Consider the following 24738-nt stretch of genomic DNA (forward strand, 5'->3'; position numbering starts at 1 on the left):
AGCATGTTTAACACATAGTTAATATTGTTAATAAATTAAAGGTGTTTAATGATAATACAAGAATGTTTAATACATATAGTTAATATTGTTAATAAATTAAAGGTGTTTAATGATAATACAAGTATGTTTAATACATATAGTTAATATTGTTAACAAGTTAAAGTTGTTTAAAGATAATGCAAGCATGTTTAACACATATAGTTAATATTGTTAACAAATTAAAGGTGTTTAATGATAATACAAGCATGTTTAACACATATAGTTAATATTGTTAATAAGTTAAAGGTGTTTAAGGATAATGCAAGCATGTTTAACACATATAGTTAATATTGTTAACAAGTTAAAGGTGTTTAAAGATAATACAAGCATGTTTAACACATATAGATTCCTTTCTTTCATGAAGACAAGAATATAAGTTGGTGTATTACCTGATTCTGATGACTTTTGCATTGATTGGAATCAGACAGTGGTGCTGATAACGTCCGCATTTTCGAATGGAGGAGAAAAAAAGTCCTCCTTTCTGTCCAATCCCACATGAAAGTGGTTGGTTTTTGGCATCTTATTTGTCCAGCTTCCGTACTCCTTTGTATACACGTTACAAGAAATACATTGTCGGCAAACTCCGTAGCTTGCTAGCTTGTGCACGCCAGCTTTCTGAGACTCTTATTTTGTTAGCGCAACTGTGCAGTCGGTCTTTGGAGTTTTGACGACAGGTACGGCGCCAGAGTCTGTTGAAATAAAGTGTTTCTCGCCTTCCTGTCGGTAATTTTAATGAGCTGGCAGCAGCCAGCGTCATCTCAGAAGACCCTCGGGTGCCGTGAATGTCAATCAAGTGACGAAAGTGACGTCATAGTAAAGATTTATGATCGCTCATTTTTAGGACTATTTTTTTAATGCCTGGCTGGTGATCGACTGACACACCCTCCGAGATCGACCGGTAGCTCGCGATCGACGTAATAAGCACCCCTAACCTACACTCTGTCCTCCTCCTGTCTAGGCCTGGTGTGTGTGTGTGTGTGTGTGTGTGTGTGTGTGTGTGTGTGTGTGTGTGTGTGTGTGTGTGTGTGTGTGTGGTTGGGTGGGTGGGTGGGTGGGTGGGTGCGTGTGGTACACAGAACATCATACACTTCTATTAGCCCCGGGTCCAGTGGACCCGGACATCTTATATGTAATAGAAATGTGTAGGAGGGGTGTATGGTGTGTGTGTGGTCATTAAATATGTATTCTGATATATGTTCTTCACAGAAAATGAGCCAAAGTCAGTGAGTCTCAGTTTGAAAAATTAATTAATTGTATAATTTTTCTTTTAATAAGAAATGAAAACGGGTCCCACAGACCCGAACACCACGCAAGGGTTAAACTTACTGTAAAGCAGGGGTTTCAAACTCATTTTAGTTCAGGGGCCGCATGGAGGAAAATCTATTCCTAAGTGGGCCGGAATGGTAAAATCATGGCATGATAACCTAAAAATAAAGACAACTCCAGGTTGTTTACTTTGTTTTACTTTGACCAAAAAAAGAACATTGATTGATTGATTGATTGAAACTTTTATTAGTAGATTGCACAGTTGAGTACATATTCCGTACAATTGACCACTAAATGGTAACACCCGTATACATTTTTCAACTTGTTTAACTTGTAATCAATTCATGGTATTGCAAACGATATGTATAAAACTACAACAATACTACAAATAAATACAATACCATGTAAAACACTGCAAACTACTACAATACCACAAATAACATTACTTGCACACAAGAATGAAAGTCAAATAACAATTTCACAGTAGTGTTTTAGTTTCAACAAATACAAATACTTATTCTCTCATGATATAAAAGCAGTAAAAGAGAAGTATTCCAACAAAGAAAGGGTTTTGTGATGGAAGCAAACAAGAAGCTCAGAGTTCGTTCTGGACGTACACAGACTTGTAGTTGGGGCCCACTTCTGGACAGAAGCTTTTAGTTTGCGCTTTGTCGCCGGAAGCTCCACAGAGAGGACACCCGTACCTGCGCAGGCAAGGACAGGTTACGTCTCCGGAGCGCGTATTCAGGCAGTGAAACCTGTAGACCGCCTCGGACCCCCCGTTGCGCTTACAGAAGGCGCACATTATGCGTCGTGGTGCGTTCAGGTGCCTCCTGCGACCACTGAAGCGCCCTGCGTCTGGAAGGTCATCGTGCAGACCAAGTTCTGGTCTCCAGGTGCACGACGTCGGAGGAGATGCAACGCAACTCGGACTTTGAGCGCACATGTTTCTAAAAAAACGAAAACAAGCACATTATGAAAACGTACAAATCACAAATAATCCTCTGGACAAATCCTTTCAAGTTTGTTGAAAATTCTGAGGAAATTGGTGCAGTCTCAACAACACAATGACATACTTGCCAACCCTCCCGGATTTTCCGGGAGACTCCCGAAATTCAGCGCCTCTCCCGAAAACCTCCCGGAAGAAATTTTCTCCCGGAATTCAGCCGGAGCTGGAGGCCACGCCCCCTCCAGCTCCATGCGGACCTGAGTCCAGTGTGCGCACACAAGGAGACGAAACAGAAGAACAAGACCGTAGTCGAAGAGCGCAGGGGAGACACTTCTCCAGGGGATGTATGCTCGGGGCAACACCCTTCACCTTACCCGGCAGTGGGTCTCCACAGCGGGCGACTTTAGGGTGAATGATGAGTCCAGCGATTAGTTGCAAATCTTGCTTTATTGATTGCTTGCACACAGCCAATCCAACACAAAACCAACTCGTCCCTCCCCGCACTCACGCTACCCCGCTCCCTCTCTTCTCTCGCCCACACACTCACTGACGTCACTCACCTCACATGCTGTCACCTATTAAAGGGCCACACACACATATACTCTATTCTCATAACACACAGTACAGTTAGTAGAACAACTGTGTTTTCATTACTGTGTATTTGATAGGTGCCATTGCCCCGGAATTGTATTGCATTGTACTTTCAAGTACAACAATGAGGAGATGAGTGTTATGTGTGTGTATATGTGTAAATAAATGAACAATGCAATTCAAATATTTATTTTATTTATATATATAATAAAATATATATATATATATATATATATATATATATATATATATATATATATATATATATATATATATATATATATATATATATATATATATAGCTAGAATTCACTGAAAGTCAAGTATTTCATACATATATATATATATGTGTGTGTGTATACATATATATATATATGTATATATATATATATATATATATATATATATATATATATATATGAAATACTGGAGTTGGTGAATTCTAGCTGTAAATATACTCCTCCCCTCGTAACCACGCCCCCCAACCACGCCCCCGCCCCAACCACGCCCCGCCCCACCCCCCACCTCCCGAAATCGGAGGTCTTAAGGTTGGCAAGTATGCAATGAGCTTAGACTTCGTCTCAGTGTATCTACAAAGTCAGGATTAAACTTTAAATCAGTTTTCTGGGGTACCACTACCCCAGCACCTCCAAAACCCTCAAATCTAGACTCCAAACATCCCAGAACAAGCTAGTCAGGTTACTTCTAAACCTCCACCCCAGATCACACCTCACTCCTACCCAATGTTCCCTCTAATTGTTCATGTGTGTGAGCAAACACAAAAACTCTCTGAGCATTCAGTGGAGCACAAGTGAGCAACATCACACGTGGCAATACCAGCAGCACACCTGTCTCAAACCAATCTTTTATTATAACACTCAAATGACAGGAGTCATTTTCATGAGATTATTTTGTAATATTAGTGATTTGGCCCACTTGTAATGAAATTAAAAGAAATCTTGTTTTTCATAAGCTATGGATTAGTATTGTACAATATGTCTGGGTGGGGGGTCCTGCTTTGGAAATCATTTGTACCCCTTTCAGAGATCACATTTAGCTCCCCTTAAACATCCTCATGTTGCACAATGAAATGTAAGCATAGGATGACGTGTGCATTCCTGTAACTTTCTCTAGTAACAGCATTCCATGATTAATATCAATAAATTAACATTAATAATAAATGACAGTAGAATAAGCACACGTATGACTGAGGAGTCATAGTGTAACTTTGTGTGGTGTTTGAGTTGTCCGACTTTTTGTGTGGCCATAACGAACCAGTGGTATGCGTGTTGGTGACCGATGACAAGTTGGTTTTGGCCTGGTTTGGACGGCAGAAAATGACTAGTTTTTCGAGACAGAAGTTTTTTACTCGTGTTTTGGTGTGGTTATGGCCGAATATAAACAGTTTTGCTCAATAAAGTGATCGATATAATTCCTGTCCTCGAAGCATCTCGATAGACGTTACAATAATTGAACGATGTTCAATTGAACGGTGTTAGGGCCGCTTGTTGTCACTGTCACTCAGAGTTGCATTGCAAAATTATACAGAATAAATGTGTTTATTTTTGTTTAGAATTCAGATGGGATTTGATTTGGTGCGCGGCATATATTTGCTGTGCGCAGAGGACGCTTGAGCGGTGCGCAATTGCGCAGGCGTGCACCTTAGAGGGAACGTTGCTCCTACCCACTTCTCCAAAGTGGGCTGGCTCAGGGTGGAGGACAGAGTTAAACAACTTGCACTGAGCCTAGTCTATAAAATTCGCTACACCTCCCTGATACCAAAGTACCGGTACATGTCAAACTACTTCCATAACGTAAATGACCGCCATAACCACAACACCAGGGGGAGCTCCACAAACCATGTTAAACCTAGATTCCGATCTAACAAAGGTCTTAACTCATTCTTCTGTTATGCCACATCAATATGGAATGCACTCCCAACAGGTGTAAAAGAAAGTGCATCTCTACCCTCCTTCAAAACCGCACTAAAAGAACACGTCCAGGCAGCTACAACCCTAGACTAACACCCTCCCCCCATCACATCCCACCTCCCCGGATTGTAAATAATCAAATGTATATACTTGTTCTTATGCTTTCTGAGCTCACTATGTTCACTGCTCGCTGTACATATCCTACGAAGTCAGTCTACACTGTTTCAATGTCCATTTCTCAGATGATATAATTGTTGATGACTGAAGTGCTGATATCAACCAAACCTAACCCCCCCCCCAGAGAGTAGCCGCACCCACGCTTTACTTTGTACTTCTTGCTAGTCCTAACAGAATTGCTATTGTGACATCTAGTGGACACATTTTGAACAGCAGTTTCTTTCATAAAAAAAAATGCAGCTCATTTTAATACTCGGCAAACTCATCACGCAGGCCGGATAAAACCTGTTCAGGCCCGCGGGCCGTACCTTTGTCACCCCTGCTGTAAAGTGTTTGTTTGTGTTTGACTTGGTGGTGTTAATACTCATGTGTGACAGGAGAGAAGAGGTCAGAGAGAAGCTCAGAGAGAGACTGGAGCTGGAAAAAAGAGCCCTGCAAGTGGTCGAGCGTCTTCTTGAGGACGTTGTTGCTGAGGACTTCTTGATTGACTGTGTGAGTTGACTTCACCTGTTTGGGCCCTTCATGACTTGGGCTATCATGTTTGCTGTTTCAAGTGACAATTGAGATAGTACTTCATACACATATTGAAGAAAATGAGAAAAGAAACGTCAGAAAAGGAGCAGGAAGACGCAAAGCTTATAATGTCCTCTTGCCCCATCACTAAGGCCATGTCCACAACACGGAGAGTTTCAAAAATACATATTTGGGGTTCAAACAATCTCCATCCACACAAGTGTAGTTTCAAAACTGTCTATATCTACACACAAACGCATACACCTGCTGTCATGCACATTTTGTCCAATCAGAAGCCTGAAAAAAGCAGCAATAGCTGACTTGGTGGCATTATTGGTATGCAGAGGTGGGTACTAACCAGTGTTGGGTTAGTTACTGAAAACTAGTTACAGTTACTAGTTACTTTATTTCAAAAGTGACTCAGTTACTTACACCAAAAAGTAATGCATTACTGTGAAAAGTAACTATTTAGTTACTTATTTTCCCCCCCTTTTTTTTTTAAGGCTCCCCTTTAATGCCCTTTTAACCTTCATTTCAGTACTGTTATTGCACTGGAGAATAATACAATCTGTTGATTTGCATCACTGAACTCTGCTAAGCAATGTGGTCTACATACAACACACAAAGACAAAGATAGGTTTCAAAGGGCCAATTTATTTCAGGCCAGAACAAATTGACAAAACTATTTTAAATAGCTGCAACATAATGGCACTTTAACTTTAACTTTAAGTAGATATTTGATCCTGGACACAACTTACATTTAACTAAAATGTTATTTTCTTTGTGCTCGACAAAAGAAAAGTAGTGAGAATGTTAAGAAACTCGACTTCTGGCTTCACTATGATGTCATGTTAGTTATGAGAGTAACGTGTGTGTGTGTGTGTGTGTGTGTGTGTGTGTGTGTGTGTGTGTGTGTGTGTGTGTGTGTGTGTGTGTGTGTGCGTGTGCGTGTGCGTGTGCGTGTGTGTCGCCCTTTAAGATATGACAGCATGCAAGTTGAGTGACGTCAGTGAGTGAGTGGGCGAGAGAAGTGAGGGACCGGCGACAGTGAGTGCATGCAGGTGCTCTAGCTTGGTGGATGGCTGCGTCCAATAAAGTCACAAAGTTGCAACAAACCGATATATATATCTAAGGGAGAGCCCCGCCACCCGGCGGAGGAAACTCATTTCGGCCGCTTGTACTCGTGATCTTGTCCTTTCGGTCATAACCCAAAGCTCATGACCATAGGTGAGGATGGGAACGTAGATCGACCGGTAAATTGAAAGCTTTGCCTTCCGGCTCAGCTCCTTCTTCACCACAACGGATCGATACAGCGTCCGCATTACTGAAGACGCCGCACCGATCCGCCTGTCGATCTCACGATCCACTCTTCCCTCACTCGTGAACAAGACTCCGAGGTACTTGAACTCCTCCTCTTGGGGCAAGATCTCCTCCCCAACCCGGAGATGGCACTCCACCCTTTTCCGGGCGAGAACCATGGACTCGGACTTGGAGGTGCTGATTCTCATCCCAGTCGCTTCACACTCAGCTGCGAACCGATCCAGTGAGAGCTGAAGATCCTGGCCAGATGAAGCCATTAGGACCACATCATCTGCAAAAAGCAGAGACCTAATCCTGCAGTCACCAAACCAGATCCCCTCAACGCCTTGACTGCGCCTAGAAATTCTGTCCATAAAAGTTATGAACAGAATTGGTGACAAAGGGCAGCCTTGGCGGAGTCCAACCCTCACTGGAAACGTGTCCGACTTACTACCGGCATGGCGGACCAAGCTCTGGCACTGATCATACAGGGAGCGGACTGCCACAATCAGACAGTCCGATACCCCGTACTCTCTGAGCACTCCCCACAGGACTTCCCGAGGGACACGGTCGAATGCCTTCTCCAAGTCCACAAAACACATGTAGACTGGTTGGGCAAACTCCCATGCACCCTCAAGGACCCTGCCGAGAGTATAGAGCTGGTCCACAGTTTCCAGGACGAAAACCACACTGTTCCTCCTGAATCCGAGGTTCGACTATCCGGCGTAGCCTCCTCTCCAGTACACCTGAATAGACCTTACCGGGAAGGCTGAGGAGTGTGATCCCACGATAGTTAGAACACACCCTCCGGTTCCCCTTCTTAAAGAGAGGAACCACCACCCCGGTCTTAAGGAACTCCGGGCGGATTTCATCTACCCCCGGGGCCTTGCCACCGAGGAGCTTTTTAACTACCTCAGCAACCTCAGCCCCAGAAATAGGAGAGCCCACCACAGACTCCCCAGGCACTGCTTCCTCATAGGAAGACGTGTTGGTGGGATTGAGGAGGTCTTCGAAGTATTCCCTCCACCGATCCACAACATCCGCAGTCGAGGTCAGCAGAACACCATCCTCGCCATACACGGTGTTGATAGTGCACTGCTTCTTCCTGAGGCGGCGGATGGTGGTCCAGAATTGCTTCGAAGCCGTCCGGAAGTCGTTTTCCATGGCCTCACCGAACTCCTCCCATGTCCGAGTTTTTGAATGCATTTTTAAAATGATTTAGAAGTAGAATTGATTGCTAGCATTAGCTGCATCTAGAACAAGCCGATTTGTATAGGTTTGAAAGCAAAAAATATATATCTTTTGTCTTCTTGTGCCTCATAAGGATTGTAGACGATTGGCAAAATTCCCCAAAAATGTGCAGGTCCTCTTTCAGATATGACACTAAGAGTGTACGGTATAGAGTGGTCAAGGTTTTATGGTGAGATGTGATTTGTTTTTCCTAAAATGTCAATACGTTTGGCAATTTTGGCATGTAGATATTCATGTTTTTTTAAAAGTTAATACCCATATTTTTCTCACAGGCCAGGTTTATCACCAGTGCGAATTACAAAGATGCAGTGGAGGAAAGATCTATCGCCAAGCTGTGTGGTTATCCTTTATGTCCAAATAAACTGGGAAAGGTATCCGCATCCTACTTATTCCTAATATGCTTGTGTTGTAGCTGTACGCATTTCTGTTTCTCATATCTGTTCACTTAACAGATCCCAAGTCAAAAGTACAAAATTTCTACCAAGCCCAATAAGGTGTATGACATCACAGAGCGCAAGGTGAGTGCTGCGTCATGTCTCAGCAGGAGATATACACTTATTTGTTCTCCCTGTCTTCAGTGTTTTTGCAGTAACTTTTGCTATAAAGCCTCCAAAGAATTTGAGGTCCAGATATCAACGACACCACTTTGGCTCAGGCAGTATGAGAGGTAGGTCTGCCCGACTCCAACTAGAAATATTGCACACTTTCACACTTACTCTTCAATATGCAAGCTACTAGTTCCTAAGGCATACTTGCCAACCGAGACTCCCGAAATTCAGCTCCTCTCCCGAAATCCTCCCGGGACAAATTTTCTCCCGAAATTCAGGCGGACCTGAGTGACGTGTCGACAGCCTGTTTTCACGTCCGCTTTCCCACAATATAAACAGCATGCCTGCCCAATCCCGTTATAACTGTAGAATGATCGAGGGCGAGTTCTTGGTTTCTTATGTGGGTTTATTTTTAGGCAGTTTCATTAACGTCCTCCCAGCGCGGCAACAACACACAACAACAGCAGTCACATTTTTGTCTACCGTAAAGCAGTTCGTCTGCCGTAAACAGCAATGTTGTGACACTCTTAAACAGGACAATACTGCCATCTACTGTACATGCATATGTGACAATAACATCTAGGGCTTTTAGAGAGTGCAGTGCACAACTGCGCACACAACAAGGAGACGAAGCAGAATGCATCATCAGAGAGGGTGTTCAGCATGGTTAGAAAAATAGTGACAGAGAATAGAACAAGGATGGACAATTCAACCCTTAACTCAACAATGAGTAGATGAGTGTTGTGTGTGTATATGTGTAAATAAATGAACACTGAAATTCAAGTATTTCTCTTATTTATTTATTTATATATATACTAGAGATGCGCGGTTTGCGGGCACAACCGCGGAGTCCGCGGATCGGGCGGATGAAATTTAAAAAAATTAGATTTTATCCGCGGGTCGGGTCGGGCGGTTAAAATAAAAAAAAATTAGATTTTAAATAGATTCAGGCGGGTGGCAGTTAAACCAATTCGGAAATATATATACATAGTTAAATGTTGTTACCCACATACGAAAAACGAGCAGGCACCTGCTGCATATGCCACAACAGAAGAAAAAAAAAAAAAGAGATGGACACTTTTACGGAGCGGAGAAGGGACGCCTCGCCGGGGTCCGGGACCGAGGCCCCTTCCCCTGAGAGGGCCCCACCGGGAGCCGTAGCTGAGGCGATCCGCGAGAAGGGCCCGACGCACGTCCAGGGTCACCACCGCACCGACACCCCGCCTCGTCCGCCTTCGCCGCGGCCGGCGTCACGCGCAGCAGGTAAGCAGCTTACCTGCCCACCACCCCCGTGGCCGGGGGCTCGTAACAGGGGTCACTCCGCGCGCTCTGCCCGCGCAGCTTACCTGCCCGCCACCCCTGTTGCCGGGGGCGCGTAACAGGGGGCACTCCACGCAGTGCGCTCACAAAAGGGGTGGGGCTCACCCTGGTTGATATAGACAGCAGGACGGTGGCCATGGAAGTCGGAACCCGCTAAGGAGTGTGTAACAACCCACCTGCCGAATCAACTAGCCCTGAAAATGGATGGCGCTGGAGCGTCGGGCCCATACCCGGCCGTCGCTGGCAGCGAGACGCGCTTGGAGGTGCGCTCAGCGCGGCTCCCATATGATTGCGCACTGGTGTGCGTCTGGGTCGTGACAGCGTGGCACGCGAATGTCTGTGCTGCATTGGATCAGTCTCCTTTCTTTAACAGGCAAAAGCTTTATAACCTCACTAATGCTTTGCATCGTCTATATTAGATATATAACAACAGGCGGGTGCGGGCGGGTGCGGTTCTGATCAAATGTTAGGTCGGGTGGATGGCAGATGGTTGACGACTTTCTGATGCGGTTGCGGATGAAATAATTGCCTATCCGCGCATCTCTAATATATACATATATATATACCGGTGTGTATATATATATATGAAATACTTGACTTGGTGAATTCTAGCTGTAAATATACTCCTCCCCTCTTAACCACGCCCCCAACCCCGCCCCGCCCCACCCCCGACCACGCCTCCCATCCCCCCACCTCTCGAAATCGGAGGTCTCAAGGGCACGGTCGCAGCACACTTAGGGAAATGACAATTGGGATATTTGCAATGCATCTGGGAAGTATTCAAAGTGCTTCACTTGTTAAACATTTTGTTATGTTAGTCTCATGGAATAGATAATGGAATAGTTACATTTTTCACACAATACCCCATTATGAAACTGTGATTAATTTATTTTTAATTTTGCTAATTTATCAAATATAAAAAATTACATGTACATGAGTATTGACAGCCTTTGCTCAATACTTTGTTGATGCACTTTTGGCAGCAATTCCACCCACAAGTCTTTTTGAATACGATGCCACAAGCTTGGCACACCTATCTTTGGGCACTTTCAACCGTTTCTCTTTGCAGCACCTCTCAAGCTCCATCAGGTTGGGTGCAAAGGTTTTCATCCAGGATGTCTCTGTACATTGCTGCATTCATCTTAGTCTAGTCAGGGAGGTGACCAAGACCATGGTCACTCTGTCTACAGCTACAGCATTCCTCTGTGGAGAGAGAAGGACAATCCATCAGTCAGGCCAGATAGAAGCCATTTCTTAATAAAAAAAAGTTTGCCAAAATGCACCTGGAAGACTCTCAGACCATGAGAAACTAAATTCTCTGGTCTGATGAGACAAAGATTGAAGTCTTTGGCGTGAATGCCAGGCGTCATGTGTGGCGCCAGGCCAATACCATCCCTATAGTGAAGCATGGTGATGGCAGCATCATGCTGTGGGGGTGCTTTTATAGGCAGGAACTGGGAGACTAGTCAGGATAGAGCAGTGGTTCTTAACCTTGTTGGAGGTACGGAACCCTGCCGGTTTCATATGCGCATTCAGCGAACCCTTCTTTAGTGAAAAATTAAATGTTTTTTTTTACAAATTCAAGACAAAGTTATAAGTTTTTTTACTGGTGCACAAAATGAACTGTGCATGAACCACAACAAATTACACACATGCAAATAATATGGAAAATTAGAGGTAACATTGTTTGGGGGTATCCATAATACGCCGAAAGGGAGAAGTTTTTATTTACACGATGAGTCGGGTGTGTCTCGACCTCCGCGGCGGAGGCTGCGCCGAACCCCTGAGGCCGACTCACCGGACCCCTAGGGTTCGATCGAACCCAGGTTAAGAACCACTGGGATAGAGGGAAAAATGAATGCAGCAATGTACAAAGACATCCTGGATGAAAACCAACACTTCTTACCTAACCTGATGGAGCTTGAGAGGTGCTGCAAAGAGGAATGGTTGAAAGTGCCCAAAGATAGGTGTGCCAACTTGTGACATCGTATTCAAAAATACTTGAGTCTGGAATTCCTGCCAAACGGGCATAAACTAAGTATTGAATAAAGGCTGTCAATACTTATGTACATCCATCCATCCATCTATTTTCTTCCGCTTATCTGAAGTCAGGTCTCGGGGGGCAGCAGCCTAAGCAGGGAAACCCAGAATTCCCTCTCCCCAGGCACTTCGTCCAGCTCCTCCGGGGGATCCAAATGCGTTCCCGGGACAGCTGGGAGACATAGTCTTCCCAAAGTGTCCTGGGTCTTCCCCGTGGCCTCCTACCGGTCGGACGTGCCCTAAACACCTCCACCAGATGCCCAAACCACCTCATCTGGCTCCTCTTGATGTGGAAGATGCCCACTAAACGCCTACATGGCTCCTCTTGATGTGGAAGAGCAGCGGCTTTACTCTGAGCTCCTCCCAGATGACAGAGCTTCTCACCCTATGTCTAAGGAAGAGCCCCGCCACCCGATGGAGGAAACTCGTTTCAGCCGATTGTACCCATGATCTTGTCCTTTTGGTCATAACCCAAAGCTCATGACCATAGGTGAGGATGGGAACGTAGATCGACCGATAAATTGAGAGCTTTGCCTTCCGGCTCAGCTCCTTCTTCACCACAACGGATCGATACAGTGTCCACATCACTGAAGACGCCGCAGTGATTTTTTATTTGTAATAAATTTGCAAAAAAACATTTAAAATCCTTTTTACATTGTCATTAAGTGGTATTGTGTGTAGATTTTTGAGGACAAAATGTGTTTATTCCACTTTGGAATAAGACTGTAACATGAGAAAATGTGCGAAAAGTGTAGCGCTCTGACTACTTTCCAGAAGCACTGCATCCACTTCCTGTTGTTCTTCTTCTCTCTCTTCTTCTTCTCTCTTCTCGCATGCTCCCATCGGGAGCATGCGAGTAAATCCCTTCCCCCCTACTCAGTGGCCTAGTGGTTAGAGTGTCCGCCCTGAGATCGGTAGGTTGTGAGTTCAAATCATACCAAAGACTATAAAAATGGGACCCATTACCTCCCTGCTTGGCACTCAGCATCAAGGGTTGGAATTGGGGGTTAAATCACCAAAAAATTATTCCCGGGCGCGGCACCGCTGCTGCCCACTGCTCCCCTCACCTCCCAGGGGGTGAACAAGGGGATGGGTCAAATGCAGAGGACAAATTTCACCACACCTAGTGTGTGTGTGTGTGTGACAATCATTGGTACTTTAATTTTAACTTTAACTTCTTTGTAGCCAAGATAGCGACAATTGAAGGTGGTTAGGCCGCACACACACACACACACACACACACACACACACACACACACACACACACACCATTTGGGACATATTGGCTGCAACATTCATGTTCTGGCGGCACACTGCGGTTTCCTGCACTTTGTAAATTTAACAATGCTCTCAAAATGCCAAAGTGAATATGGACGTGCGCGATTTGGTAATGCAAATAATAAAAGTTTCAGTCAAAAGACAAGAAAAAAGTCATGACAGCTTGACAAGTCATTTGAAGTCGCAATACATTATTTTAACAATTGTAAAGATTTGCGTTTGTAGTATTTAAAGGCCTACTGAAATGCGATTTTCTTATTTAAACGGGGATAGCAGGTCCATTCTATGTGTCATACTTGATCATTTGGCGATATTGCCATATTTTTGCTGAAAGGATTTAGTAGAGAACATCGACGATAAAGTTGGCAACTTTTGGTCGCTGATAAAAAAGCCTTGCCTGTACCGGAAGTAGCAGACGAGTAGCGTGACGTCACAGGTTGTGGAGCTCCTCACATCCGCACATTGTTTACAATCATGTCCACCTGCAGCGAGAGCGATTCGGATCGAGAAAGCGACGATTTCCCCATTAATTTGAGCGAGGATGAAAGATTTGTGGATGAGGAAAGTGAGAGTGAAGGACTAGAGGGCAGTGGGAGCGATTCAGATAGGGAAGATGCTGTGAGAGGCAGGTGGGACCTGATATTCAGCTGGGAATGACTAAAACAGTAAATAAACACAAGACATATATATACTCTATTAGCCACAACACAACCAGGCTTATATTTAATATGCCACAAATTAATCCCGCATAACAAACACCTCCCCCTCCCGTCCATATAACCCGCCAATACTCAAACACCTGCACAACACACTCAATCCCACAGCCCAAAGTACCGTTCACCTCCGTAAAGTTAATACAGCACATATATTTCCCCAAAGTTACGTACATGACATGCACATAGCGGCACGCACGTACGGGCAAGCGATGAAATGTTTGGAAGCCGCAGCTGCATGCGTACTCACGGTACCGCGTCTGCGCATCCAACTCAAAGTCCTCCTGGTAAGAGTCTCTGTTGTCCCAGAACTCCACAGGCCAATGGTAAAGCTTGACTGTCATCTTCCGGGAATGTAAACAATGAAACACCGGCTGTGTTATCCGGCACAACAGTCAAGGGGTGCATTCTACGGCGGGGGTGCGTTATCCGGCACAACACCTGCCGCAATACACCGCTTCCCACCTACAGCTTTCTTCTTTGCTGTCTCCATTGTTCATTGAACAAATTGCAAAAGATTCACCAACACAGATGTCCAGAATACTGTGGAATTTTGCGCTGAAAACAGACGACTTAATAGCTGTCCCAAAATGTCCTCTACAATCCGTGACGTCACGCGCAGGCGTCATCATACCGAGACGTTTTCAGCAGGATATTTCGCGCAAAATTTAAAATTGTACTTTAGTAAGCTAACCCGGCCGTATTGGCATGTGTTGCAATGTTAAGATTTCATCATTGATATATAAACTATTAGACTGTGTGGTCGGTAGTAGTGGCTTTCAGTAGGCCTTTAAAAAAACATATTTCCTGTAGATGTAAGCTATTTTCTTGTAATATTTTGATTTGATTTTCTTATAATTACTTTTTTCTTGTAAATGTCTGTCTGTTTTCTCTTAATTTTAATAACGTCTCTCTTTCTTCTAATTCTGACTTTTTTCAGGGTGGCCTTTTTGTAGAAATGTGCACACTAATTACGTGACAGGTATTAATAACGGCGTTTTCTTGCAGCCCCCCAGACATACAGCTGATGAAGAAAGGGGACATGTACGTATTTGCTACAGCAGTAACATCATTTAAAAATGTACTCTAACTTTCTCCAAATATCATCTCTTGTCCAGCGGGATTTCTGGTGAGGAGGTGAGGCTGACACAGATGCGCCTCCAGGAGCAGGACATTGAAGATCCAGAGAATGCTCAACCTGAGGACCCTCAGGAGCGTTTCTTCTCAGACCACAGCAGCGATGGCGAGCTGGAGCAGGACTTCATTTCCAGTGTGGTGTCCCAGCAGCAGAAAGCCAGCGTGCACTGGGGGGACTTGCCCAAACGTACAAATGGAAACAAAGGAGAACGGGGTGCGGGGATGAACACATTAAAAAGAGAGGAAGATGGAGAAGTGCAACAGTGTCATGGGTCTTCTGAAGAATCTGCACAGCAAATGCAGGAGGAAATCCGTGTGGAGGACGTGACTGAAAAGCCGAACTCATGCAGTCTGCATATTGCAGCATCCACCCAGGAAGGCCATGCAACTCCTCCTAACTCTTCTACAAGTACTGCATCGAGAGAATTTATGAATACAGACTGCAAGGCTCTGCCCAGTTTCAACATCATCCAGGTGGGGATGAGCAAGCGAGGGGCACAAGGGCTAAGAGATCTGGTGAAGAACCACACCCAGCCACCAGCAGCCAAACTGATTGGGTGGAATCTCCTTGAATCCCTGAGGTTGACATTGAAGGAATGGCTAACTGATGAGACCCTGAAGTTCCTGCACCAGCTTGACTCTCCTCTAACCAACTTAAAGGAAGAAGTAGAAGAAGAAGAGGAGAAACTGGATGAAGATGACCTTGTGGAGGGAGGTGGAGGAGCGGTTGTCGCAGAGGAGCAGAAGAGACCTACACTGCCGACTCCGGACTATGAGACGCTTAAGAAGGAAACGCAGCAACTGGGGCTAAAAGTCAGAGAGTTCTATAAAGGCTCATGTATTCCTCCCGAGAATGGCCATGAGGTGAGTGTTGGAGCACACGCATCAGTTTAGAAGGTAATGGCCACAAGGGGGCGCCATATAAACATTCACCAACAACTTGGGGGTTGCAGGTTCCTAATCAGCCACTTTTCTCCCAGTGGCACCTACACTGGTGTCTGAATGTGCAAAGGACATTCTTAATCTCAATGGGACTTTTCTGGGTAAATAAAAAAAAAAGTTGAGCTTTAAAACTAAGGATAAACGTGGCAGTATTCAATCTTCTAAATCACTAATCCTCGCCTTCAGGGCGACAAAGTAAGTTTCTTACAAGTGACGTTATCACTGGAGGACGAGGAATGGCTAAACATGCTTCACTACACACCGTAAGAGGACACAAAAGCTAACTGCTAATTTGCAAGCTCGCGCTGTTGAATGTAAAGTAGTGATGTGCGGATCGATACTGAAGTATCCATACTGCAGATGCAAGATCTTTCTGCTCTAATATCAATTCTCAAATCAAATTATCGATACTTTTGATACTTTAGCAGTTGAGTTATTTGAGATCATGTGTATCATTACCAGGAACACTGTGTAAAAAGGTAACTAAACTTTGAATGTCAAATGCTTTTGTTTAAAACATGTTCAGTATTTTCACCTTAACATGTTCATGGAACTGAATTGTGACTTACTTTTTATCCTAATAATGGGTCTTATTTATTCTTTTTTTTTTATGTTTTGATTTTGTTACTTATTTCCTTTTTTATTATGGTTTTATGGAAAACACCATTTCCATGTACTTTGTACGATATTGTCTTCTGTTTTTTTTTTTTTGTATTAGCTTGGCCTTGTACTACAGCAATATACTTCAAAGTTTGAAATAGATAATTATATGTATTATATAAATAGATCATTAATAATATATAATAAGAAATAATAAACAAATAGCTGTATTCTTTGTGCTATGTTAATATTTTAAATAAAGAGCTCTGTATATTTTGGCACACATTAGGTACATTTTCACTACGTATTGGAATGGATCGGTATTGCCGATACCAGACTGAATTTTTACTCAGTATCAGATCGCAAAGAAAATCAGTGGTATCGCACATCACTAGAGCCGTACATAGTCGATACTACAAAGATTACATCAATATTTTTTATTTTCACGAAATCTTTTGTCATTTTTATTGTTTTATAAAGTCAGGAAATACGTCCTTGCACACATTAGAACTTTGAATATGACCAATGTATGATCCTGTAACTACTTGGTATCGGATCGATACCAAAATTTTTAGTATCATCCAGAACTTATGTAAAGTATCAAACAACAGCAGAATGAGTGATTATTACATTTTAACAGAAGTGTAGATGGAACATGTTAAAAACAGAAAATTAGGCAGATATTAACAGTAAATGAACAAGTAGATTAAAGGCCTACTGAAATGCGATTTTCTTATTTAAACGGGGATAGCAGGTCCATTCTATGTGTCATACTTGATCATTTCGCGATTTCGCCATATTTTTGCTGAAAGGATTTAGTAGAGAACATTGACGATAAAGTTCGCAACTTTTGGTCGCTGATAAAAAAGCCTTGCCTGTACCGGAAGTAGCAGACGAGTAGCGTGACGTCACAGGTTGTGGAGCTCCTCACATCCGCACATTGTTTACAATCATGGCCACCAGCAGCGAGAGCGATTCGGACCGAGAAAGCGACAATTTCCCCATTAATGTGAGCGAGGATGAAAGATTCGTGGATGAGGAAAGTGAGAGTGAAGGACTAGAGGACAGTGGGAGGGATTCAGATAGGGAAGATGCTGTGAGGGGCGGGTGGGACCTGATATTCAGCTGGGAATGACTAAAACAGTAAATAAACACAAGACATATATATATACTCTATTAGCCCCAACACAACCAGGCTTATATTTAATATGCCACAAATTAATCCCGCATAACAAACACCTCCCCCCTCCCATCCATATAACCCGCCAATACAACTCAAACACCTGCACAACACACTCAGTCCCACAGCCCAAAGTACCGTTCACCTCCCCAAAGTTCATACAGCACATATATTTCCTCAAAGTTACGTACGTGACATGCACATAGCGGCACGCACGCACGGGCAAGCGATCAAATGTTTGGAAGCCGCAGCTTCATGCGTTCTCACGGTACCGCGTCTGCGTATCCAACTCAAAGTCCTCCTGGTAAGAGTCTCTGTTGTCCCAGTTCTCCACAGGCCAATGGTAAAGCTTGACTGTCATCTTCCGGGAATGTAAACAATGAAACACCGGCTGTGTTTGTGTTGCTGCAGTCGGCCGCAATACACCGCTTCCCTCCTACAGCTTTCTTCTTTGCTGTCTCCATTGTTCATTGAACAAAGATTCACCAACACAGATGTCCAGAATACTGTGGAATTTTGCAATGAAAACAGAGACTTAATAGCTGGCCACCATGCTACAATCCGCGACGTCACACGCTGACGTCATCATACCGAGACGTTTTCAGCAGGATATGTCGCGCGAAATTTAAAATTGCACTTTAGTAAACTAACCCGGCCGTATTGGCATGTGTTGCAATATTAAGATTTCATCATTGATATATAAACTATCAGACTGCGTGGTCGGTAGTAGTGGGTTTCAGTAGGCCTTTAATAATTAATTTTCTACAGCTTGTCCCTCATAATTTTTACAAAATAATAAGATAATAAATGACACAATATGTTACTGCAGACAAATTAGGGGCCTTTGTTTGCTTACTTAGTACCAAAAGACAAGTTGTCCAGTATATTCACTATTACTTTAATGACAAAATTGTTCTTTTATTGCGGTAAGAAACATATGTTTATTGTACTATAAGATTTTCTGTTAAAATAAAGCCTAAATAAATGTATTTACGATCCGCTTTATTTTGAAAAGTTTCAAAATAAATGTTGTTACCTGGACAACTCTAGTTAGTAGCGCGTATGTGTCGGAAAGGAAAACATCCTTCATCAGCAGCCACAGTTGTATCGCTCAGTGAGCGCTAGGTGCACCAAAAAAGTCACTTGATTTGTTGTTCTCCCACCAGGCGGACCAGAGGAGCAACACACGTCTTCCGCTTGTGGACTCCAGAGCTCAACATCTCATCCAAAGGCGAATCACAGGGGAGAAGATTGCTAGCTGGTGTGTGTGTGCACAACCTTCCAGATTGTCTTCATCAATTAATATATGTGTGTTTTGGACCACTATTTCCCGGGTTTACACACCCTTTCAGAGTTAAATTTTGTCCCCCTGCAAGTGAACATGCAGTATTTATGTAACTGCTGCAAGTCTTACTCATTGATGCATGTTGTGTCTGTCCTTCTCAATGTGCAGTCTCAAGAACATTGTGGGCCCCCTGAGTCTCACCTTGAGTGACATCAGCACTGACCTCAACAACCTGGTCAGGACATTCAGGTCAGTGCAGCACTTTCTGTTCTCCCTGCACACACACACACACACACACACACACACACACACATTGGACCTATTCATGTTGCACTGCCGCCAACTTGTCTGCTCATGCCATGCAAAGCAGTAAAATTAGACTCTTATTGAATTGACAAATTGAAAAAAATACATACCTTGTAATCATTTACCCCTTTGAAGCCTGAACCACTAAATAATGAAACTGAGTCTTTTAAAACACGTTTAAAAAATGTTTTTAATTTTTTTTAAATAAAAATCCATCCATCCTTTTTCTATCGCTTATTCCCTTCGGGGTCGCGGGGGGCGCTGGAGCCTATCTCAGCTACAATCGGGCGGAAGGCGGGGTACACCCTGGACTAGTCGCCACCTCATCAATTTTCATAAATTGCTTTCATCCATCCATCCATCCATCCATCTTCTTCCGCTTATCCGAAGTCGGGTCGCGGGGGCAGCAGCCTAAGCAGGGAAGCCCAGACTTCCCTATCCCCAGCCACTTCGTCCAGCTCTTCCCGGGGGATCCCGAGGCGTTCCCAGGCCAGCCGGGAGACATAGTCTTCCCAACGTGTCCTGGGTCTTCCCCGTGGCCTCCTACCGGTCGGACGTGCCCTAAACACCTCCCGAGAGAGGCGATCGGGTGGCATCCTGACCAGATGCCCGAACCACCTCATCTGGCTCCTCTCCATGTGGAGGAGCAGCGGCTTTACTTTGAGCTCCCCCCGGATGACAGAGCTTCTCACCCTATCTCTAAGGGAGAGCCCCGCCACCCGGCGGAGGAAACTCATTTCGGCCGCTTGTACCCGTGATCTTGTCCTTTCGGTCATAACCCAAAGCTCATGACCATAGGTGAGGATGGGATCGTAGATCGACCGGTAAATTGAGAGCTTTGCCTTCCGGCTAAAGCTTCTTCTTCACCACAACGGATCGATACAGCGTCCGCATTACTGAAGACGCCGCACCGATCCGCCTGTCGATCTCACGATCCACTCTTCCCTCACTCGTGAACAAGACTCCGAGGTACTTGAACTCCTCCACTTGGGGCAGGACACTCCACCCTTTTCCGGGCGAGAACCATGGACTCGAACTTGGAGGTGCTGATTCCCATCCCAGTCGCTTCACACTCTGCTGCGAACCGATCCAGCGAGAGCTGAAGATCCTGGCCAGATGAAGCCATCAGGACCACATCATCTGCAAAAAGCAGAGACCTAATCCTGCAGCCACCAAACCGGATCCCCTCAACGCCTTGACTGCGCCTAGAAATTCTGTCCATAAAAATTGCTCTCAATTCATATCATATTAGACCAGGCCTGGGCAATTATTTTGACTCAGAGTCTTCAGTAATGCGGACGCTGTATCGATCCGTTGTGGTGAAGAAGGAGCTGAGCCGGAAGGCAAAGCTCTCAATTTACCGGTCGATCTACGTTCCCATCCTCACCTATGGTCATGAGCTTTGGGTTATGACCGAAATGACAAGATCACGGGTACAAGCGGCGGAAATGAGTGGCGGTGCTCTCCCTTAGAGATAGGGTGAGAAGCTCTGCTATCCGGGGGGAGCTCAAAGTAAAGCCGCTGCTCCTCCACATCGAGAGGAGACAGATGAGGTGGTTCGGGCATCTGGTCAGGATGCCACCCGAACGCCTCCCTGGGGAGGTGTTTAGGGCACGTCCGACCGGTAGAAGGCCACGGGGAAGACCCAGGACACGCTGGGAAGACTACGCCTCGGGATCCCCCGGGGAGAGCTGGACGAAGTGGCTGGGGAGAGGCAAATCTGGGCTTCCCTGCTTAGGCTGCTGCTGCCGCGACCCGACCTCGGATAAGCGGAAGAAAATGGATGGATGGATGGGCCAAATTTAGAGACAAAAATGTGTTGGGGAGCCGGTATATCTATTTTTAGGAACACTAATACAAAATCTTACAATAATGTCTCATTAAATGTAAAGACCATCTTAAAAATGGAATGGAATTTTACATTTTGTGACTGAATGAGACACCCAGAATGTACATTAAAATAATGTGGGATTTACAATATTAACTATAAAACACTGATTATTGACTACATATAACCGTCACACCACCTCTCAATCAACATATTTTACAATCAAGCGAAACACAACAAAAATGCAAGAAACACAGTGGTTCTTAACCTTGTTGGAGGTACCGAACCCCACCATTTCATATGCGCATTCATCGAACCCTTTAGTGAAAAATAAAATGTTTTTTTTTTCAAATTCAAGAAAAAGTCATGTTTTTTTACAGATACACAAAATGAACCGTGCATGAACATCACCTTGTTCAAAGAACAAAACCAACACAGTGCACGAACTCAAAACAAATTACACACCTTACACACATTACCATTAATTGATTAACGTGGACCCCGACTTAAACACGTTGAAAAACTTATTCGGGTGTTACCATTTAGTGGTCAATTGTTCGGAATATGAACTGTACTGTGTAAACTGTACTGTGTATTCTCTTCCTTTGCAATCTGCTCGTAAAAGTTTCAATCGATCAATCAAACACCCTGCAAATCAGATGGAAAATTAGAGGGAGCATATTTTGGGGGTATTTTAGACTAGACTAGACTTCCTTTTAATTGTCATTCAAATTTGAACTTTACAGCACAGACAAGAACGAAATTTTGTTACATAAGCTCATGGTAGTGCAGGATAAAAAAGCAATAAGGTGCATATATAAATAAATAAATATATATAAATAATATTTAAATATATATATATATATATATATATATATATATATATATATATATATATATAAATAAATAGATTACTGTACAGATAAATATATTGCACTTTTTCAAATGCGTCCACGTTTATGGATGTATATTATATTGTCTTTTTTATTCCAGCGAGTTAATCCATTTTGGGGGGAGTTGAGGGGATAATTTAATTATGATGCGTTCAAGAGTCTTACGGCCTGAGGGAAGAAGCTGTTACAGAACCTGGAGGTTCTGCTTCGGAGGCTGCGGAACCTCTTTCTAGAGTCCAGCAGTGAAAACAGTCCTTGGTGGGGGTGGGAGGGGTCTCTGCAGATTTTCTGAGCCCTGGTCAGGCAGCGGCTTTTTGCGATCTCCTGGATAGGAGGAAGAGTAGGCCTGATGATCTTTTCCGCTGTCCTCACCACTCTCTGGAGAGATTTCCAGTCTGAGGCATTGCAGGCTCCAGTCCAGACAGAGATGCTGTTGGTCAGCAGGCTCTCTATAGTGCGTCTGTAGAATGTGCATGCGCTGCTGAGCTCTTTTTAGGGAGAAGTTTTTATTTACACAATAAATCGGATGTGTCTTTACCTCCGTGGTGGAGGCTCCGCCGAACCCCTAGGGTTCGATCGAACCCAGGTTAAGAACCACTGAATTAAAACATATATTATGGAGTACTGTCAAAATTAAAACTGTAAAAAACATATTAAACGTGAAAAAAATTAAGAAAAAAGATATATGAACTTACAATTAGTAGAACCCATTCGAGCTTCCGGGGTTGGGCGACATTGTCTCACAAGATGTATCCATCCATCCATTTTCTACCGCTTATCCCTTTCGGGGTCGCAGGGGGTGCTGGAGCCTATCTCAGCTACAATCGGGCGGTAGGCGGGGTACACCCGGGACAAGTCGCCACCTCATCGCAGGGCCAACACAGAATTCAACACAGAAACACTGAATTCTGATTGGATAAAAACTCTATAACCTAAAAACAACAGCGCTGGAAGGAGCATAGTATGACATGAAGAGAATATGAATATTTGTAGATATTTAGGGAAAGTAAATTGAAAAATACTTTTATCTTTAATTATGATCATAATTTCTGGTTATGTTAGGCCAGCAGAGGAGGCCTTGCTGGCCCTGACGGCACACCACTGCTATTAAATCACCATGCCAGTGATTTAAGACAAGTCCAGCTTCCAGGAATTCTTGTTTGTGTGTGCCGAGAGGCCCCCGCTGACACCCTGCAGGCTAAAGGATATGCAGCGTTGACAGAAGGACATCCATCATTACACATATACAGCATGCCATGTTTTTGCTGCTGGCCCTGACCATGTCCAGTGTACAGCATTACGTCTACTCCCATTCAGGCTCACGTTTTTGCACCTGCTAAGACATCGATGTATTTTCATGTGGGGAATAACTTTGCCTTTTGTTATTATTCCTTATTCATGTTATTAAACCCCACAGGTTGACCAACACCAACATCATCCATAAAACTCCAGTGTGGACCCTCATCGCTGTTGTGATTCTGCATCTGTAAGTGTGGCTTCCACACACACACACACACACACACTACACAAAACTAGGGGTGAGCGTAATAATACATGTATTTAAATAAAAAATAATCAATGAGTCCTTCATTTCCATATTGCCAATCAAGGTACATTCCTAAAGATGTACCGGTATTGGTTATTTCCCTCTACATATTATTAGTCATATTAATGGACTTGTGATAAGCCAACAGTGTTTTTACATCCTGTATGAACGTTTATTCCAGGGGTGTCCAAGGGCATCTTCTAAAAATGAAAGGAATGCAATGCCAATATTTCAACTACCGGTAGTTCTTTATTCTATGACATTATATATAATTGTTTGATCAAGACAAAGTCAATAGGACACTGTTTTGTTTACGGTCAACTGCTCTTTGGAATCATTTGGTTTTTGCCTTTAAAGTCCTCCTGTGTCCAGGAAATTATTGCTTGAGTTCGTAAACATTGACCAAAACAACAAAACATTTTGAGAAAATGAAAATATCGACCTAATCGCTCCAGTATCGATCATGTTAATACTACCCTTACTGTCGACACCATCAATTTAAAGGGGAACATTATCACCAGACCTATGTAAGCGTCAATATATATACCTTGATGTTGCAGAAAAAAGACCATATATTTTTTTAACCGATTTCCGAACTCTAAATGGGTGAATTTTGGCGAATTAAACGCCTTTCTAATATTCGCTCTCGGAACGATGACGTCACAACGTGGCGTCACATCGGGAAGCAATCCGCCATTTTCTCAAACACCGAGTCAAATCAGCTCTGTTATTTTCCGTTTTTTCGACTGTTTTCCGTACCTTGGAGACATCATGCCTCGTCGGTGTGTTGTCGGAGGGTGTAACAACACGAACAGGGACGGATTCAAGTTGCACCAGTGGCCCAAAGATGCGAAAGTGGCAAGAAATTGGACATTTGTTCCGCACACTTTACCGACGAAAGCTATGCTACGACAGAGATGGCAAGAATGTGTGGATATCCTGCGACACTCAAAGCAGATGCATTTCCAACGATAAAGTCAAAGAAATCTGCCGCCAGACCCCCATTGAATCTGCCGGAGTGTGTGAGCAATTCAGGGACAAAGGACCTCGGTAGCACGGCAAGCAATGGCGGCAGTTTGTTCCCGCAGACGAGCGAGCTAAACCCC

General features: G+C 43.9%; 1 protein-coding gene across 1 annotated transcript in view; it reads left to right on the top strand.

Annotated features, from left to right (window-relative positions):
• The window catches only part of rpap2 (RNA polymerase II associated protein 2), a 45715-nt gene that overhangs the window by 838 nt on the left and 20139 nt on the right, over positions 1-24738 (top strand). The window contains exons 3-11 of the mRNA XM_061941155.2: positions 5331-5445; positions 8289-8387; positions 8469-8534; positions 8595-8683; positions 14924-14959; positions 15034-15916; positions 18941-19035; positions 19228-19308; positions 23504-23572. Coding sequence (XP_061797139.2) covers positions 5331-5445; positions 8289-8387; positions 8469-8534; positions 8595-8683; positions 14924-14959; positions 15034-15916; positions 18941-19035; positions 19228-19308; positions 23504-23572 — 1533 coding nt within the window. The remainder of the gene's footprint in view (positions 1-5330; positions 5446-8288; positions 8388-8468; positions 8535-8594; positions 8684-14923; positions 14960-15033; positions 15917-18940; positions 19036-19227; positions 19309-23503; positions 23573-24738) is intronic.

Source organism: Nerophis lumbriciformis, linkage group LG03 (genome assembly GCF_033978685.3).
Source record: "Nerophis lumbriciformis linkage group LG03, RoL_Nlum_v2.1, whole genome shotgun sequence".
Lineage (NCBI taxonomy): Eukaryota > Metazoa > Chordata > Actinopteri > Syngnathiformes > Syngnathidae > Nerophis > Nerophis lumbriciformis.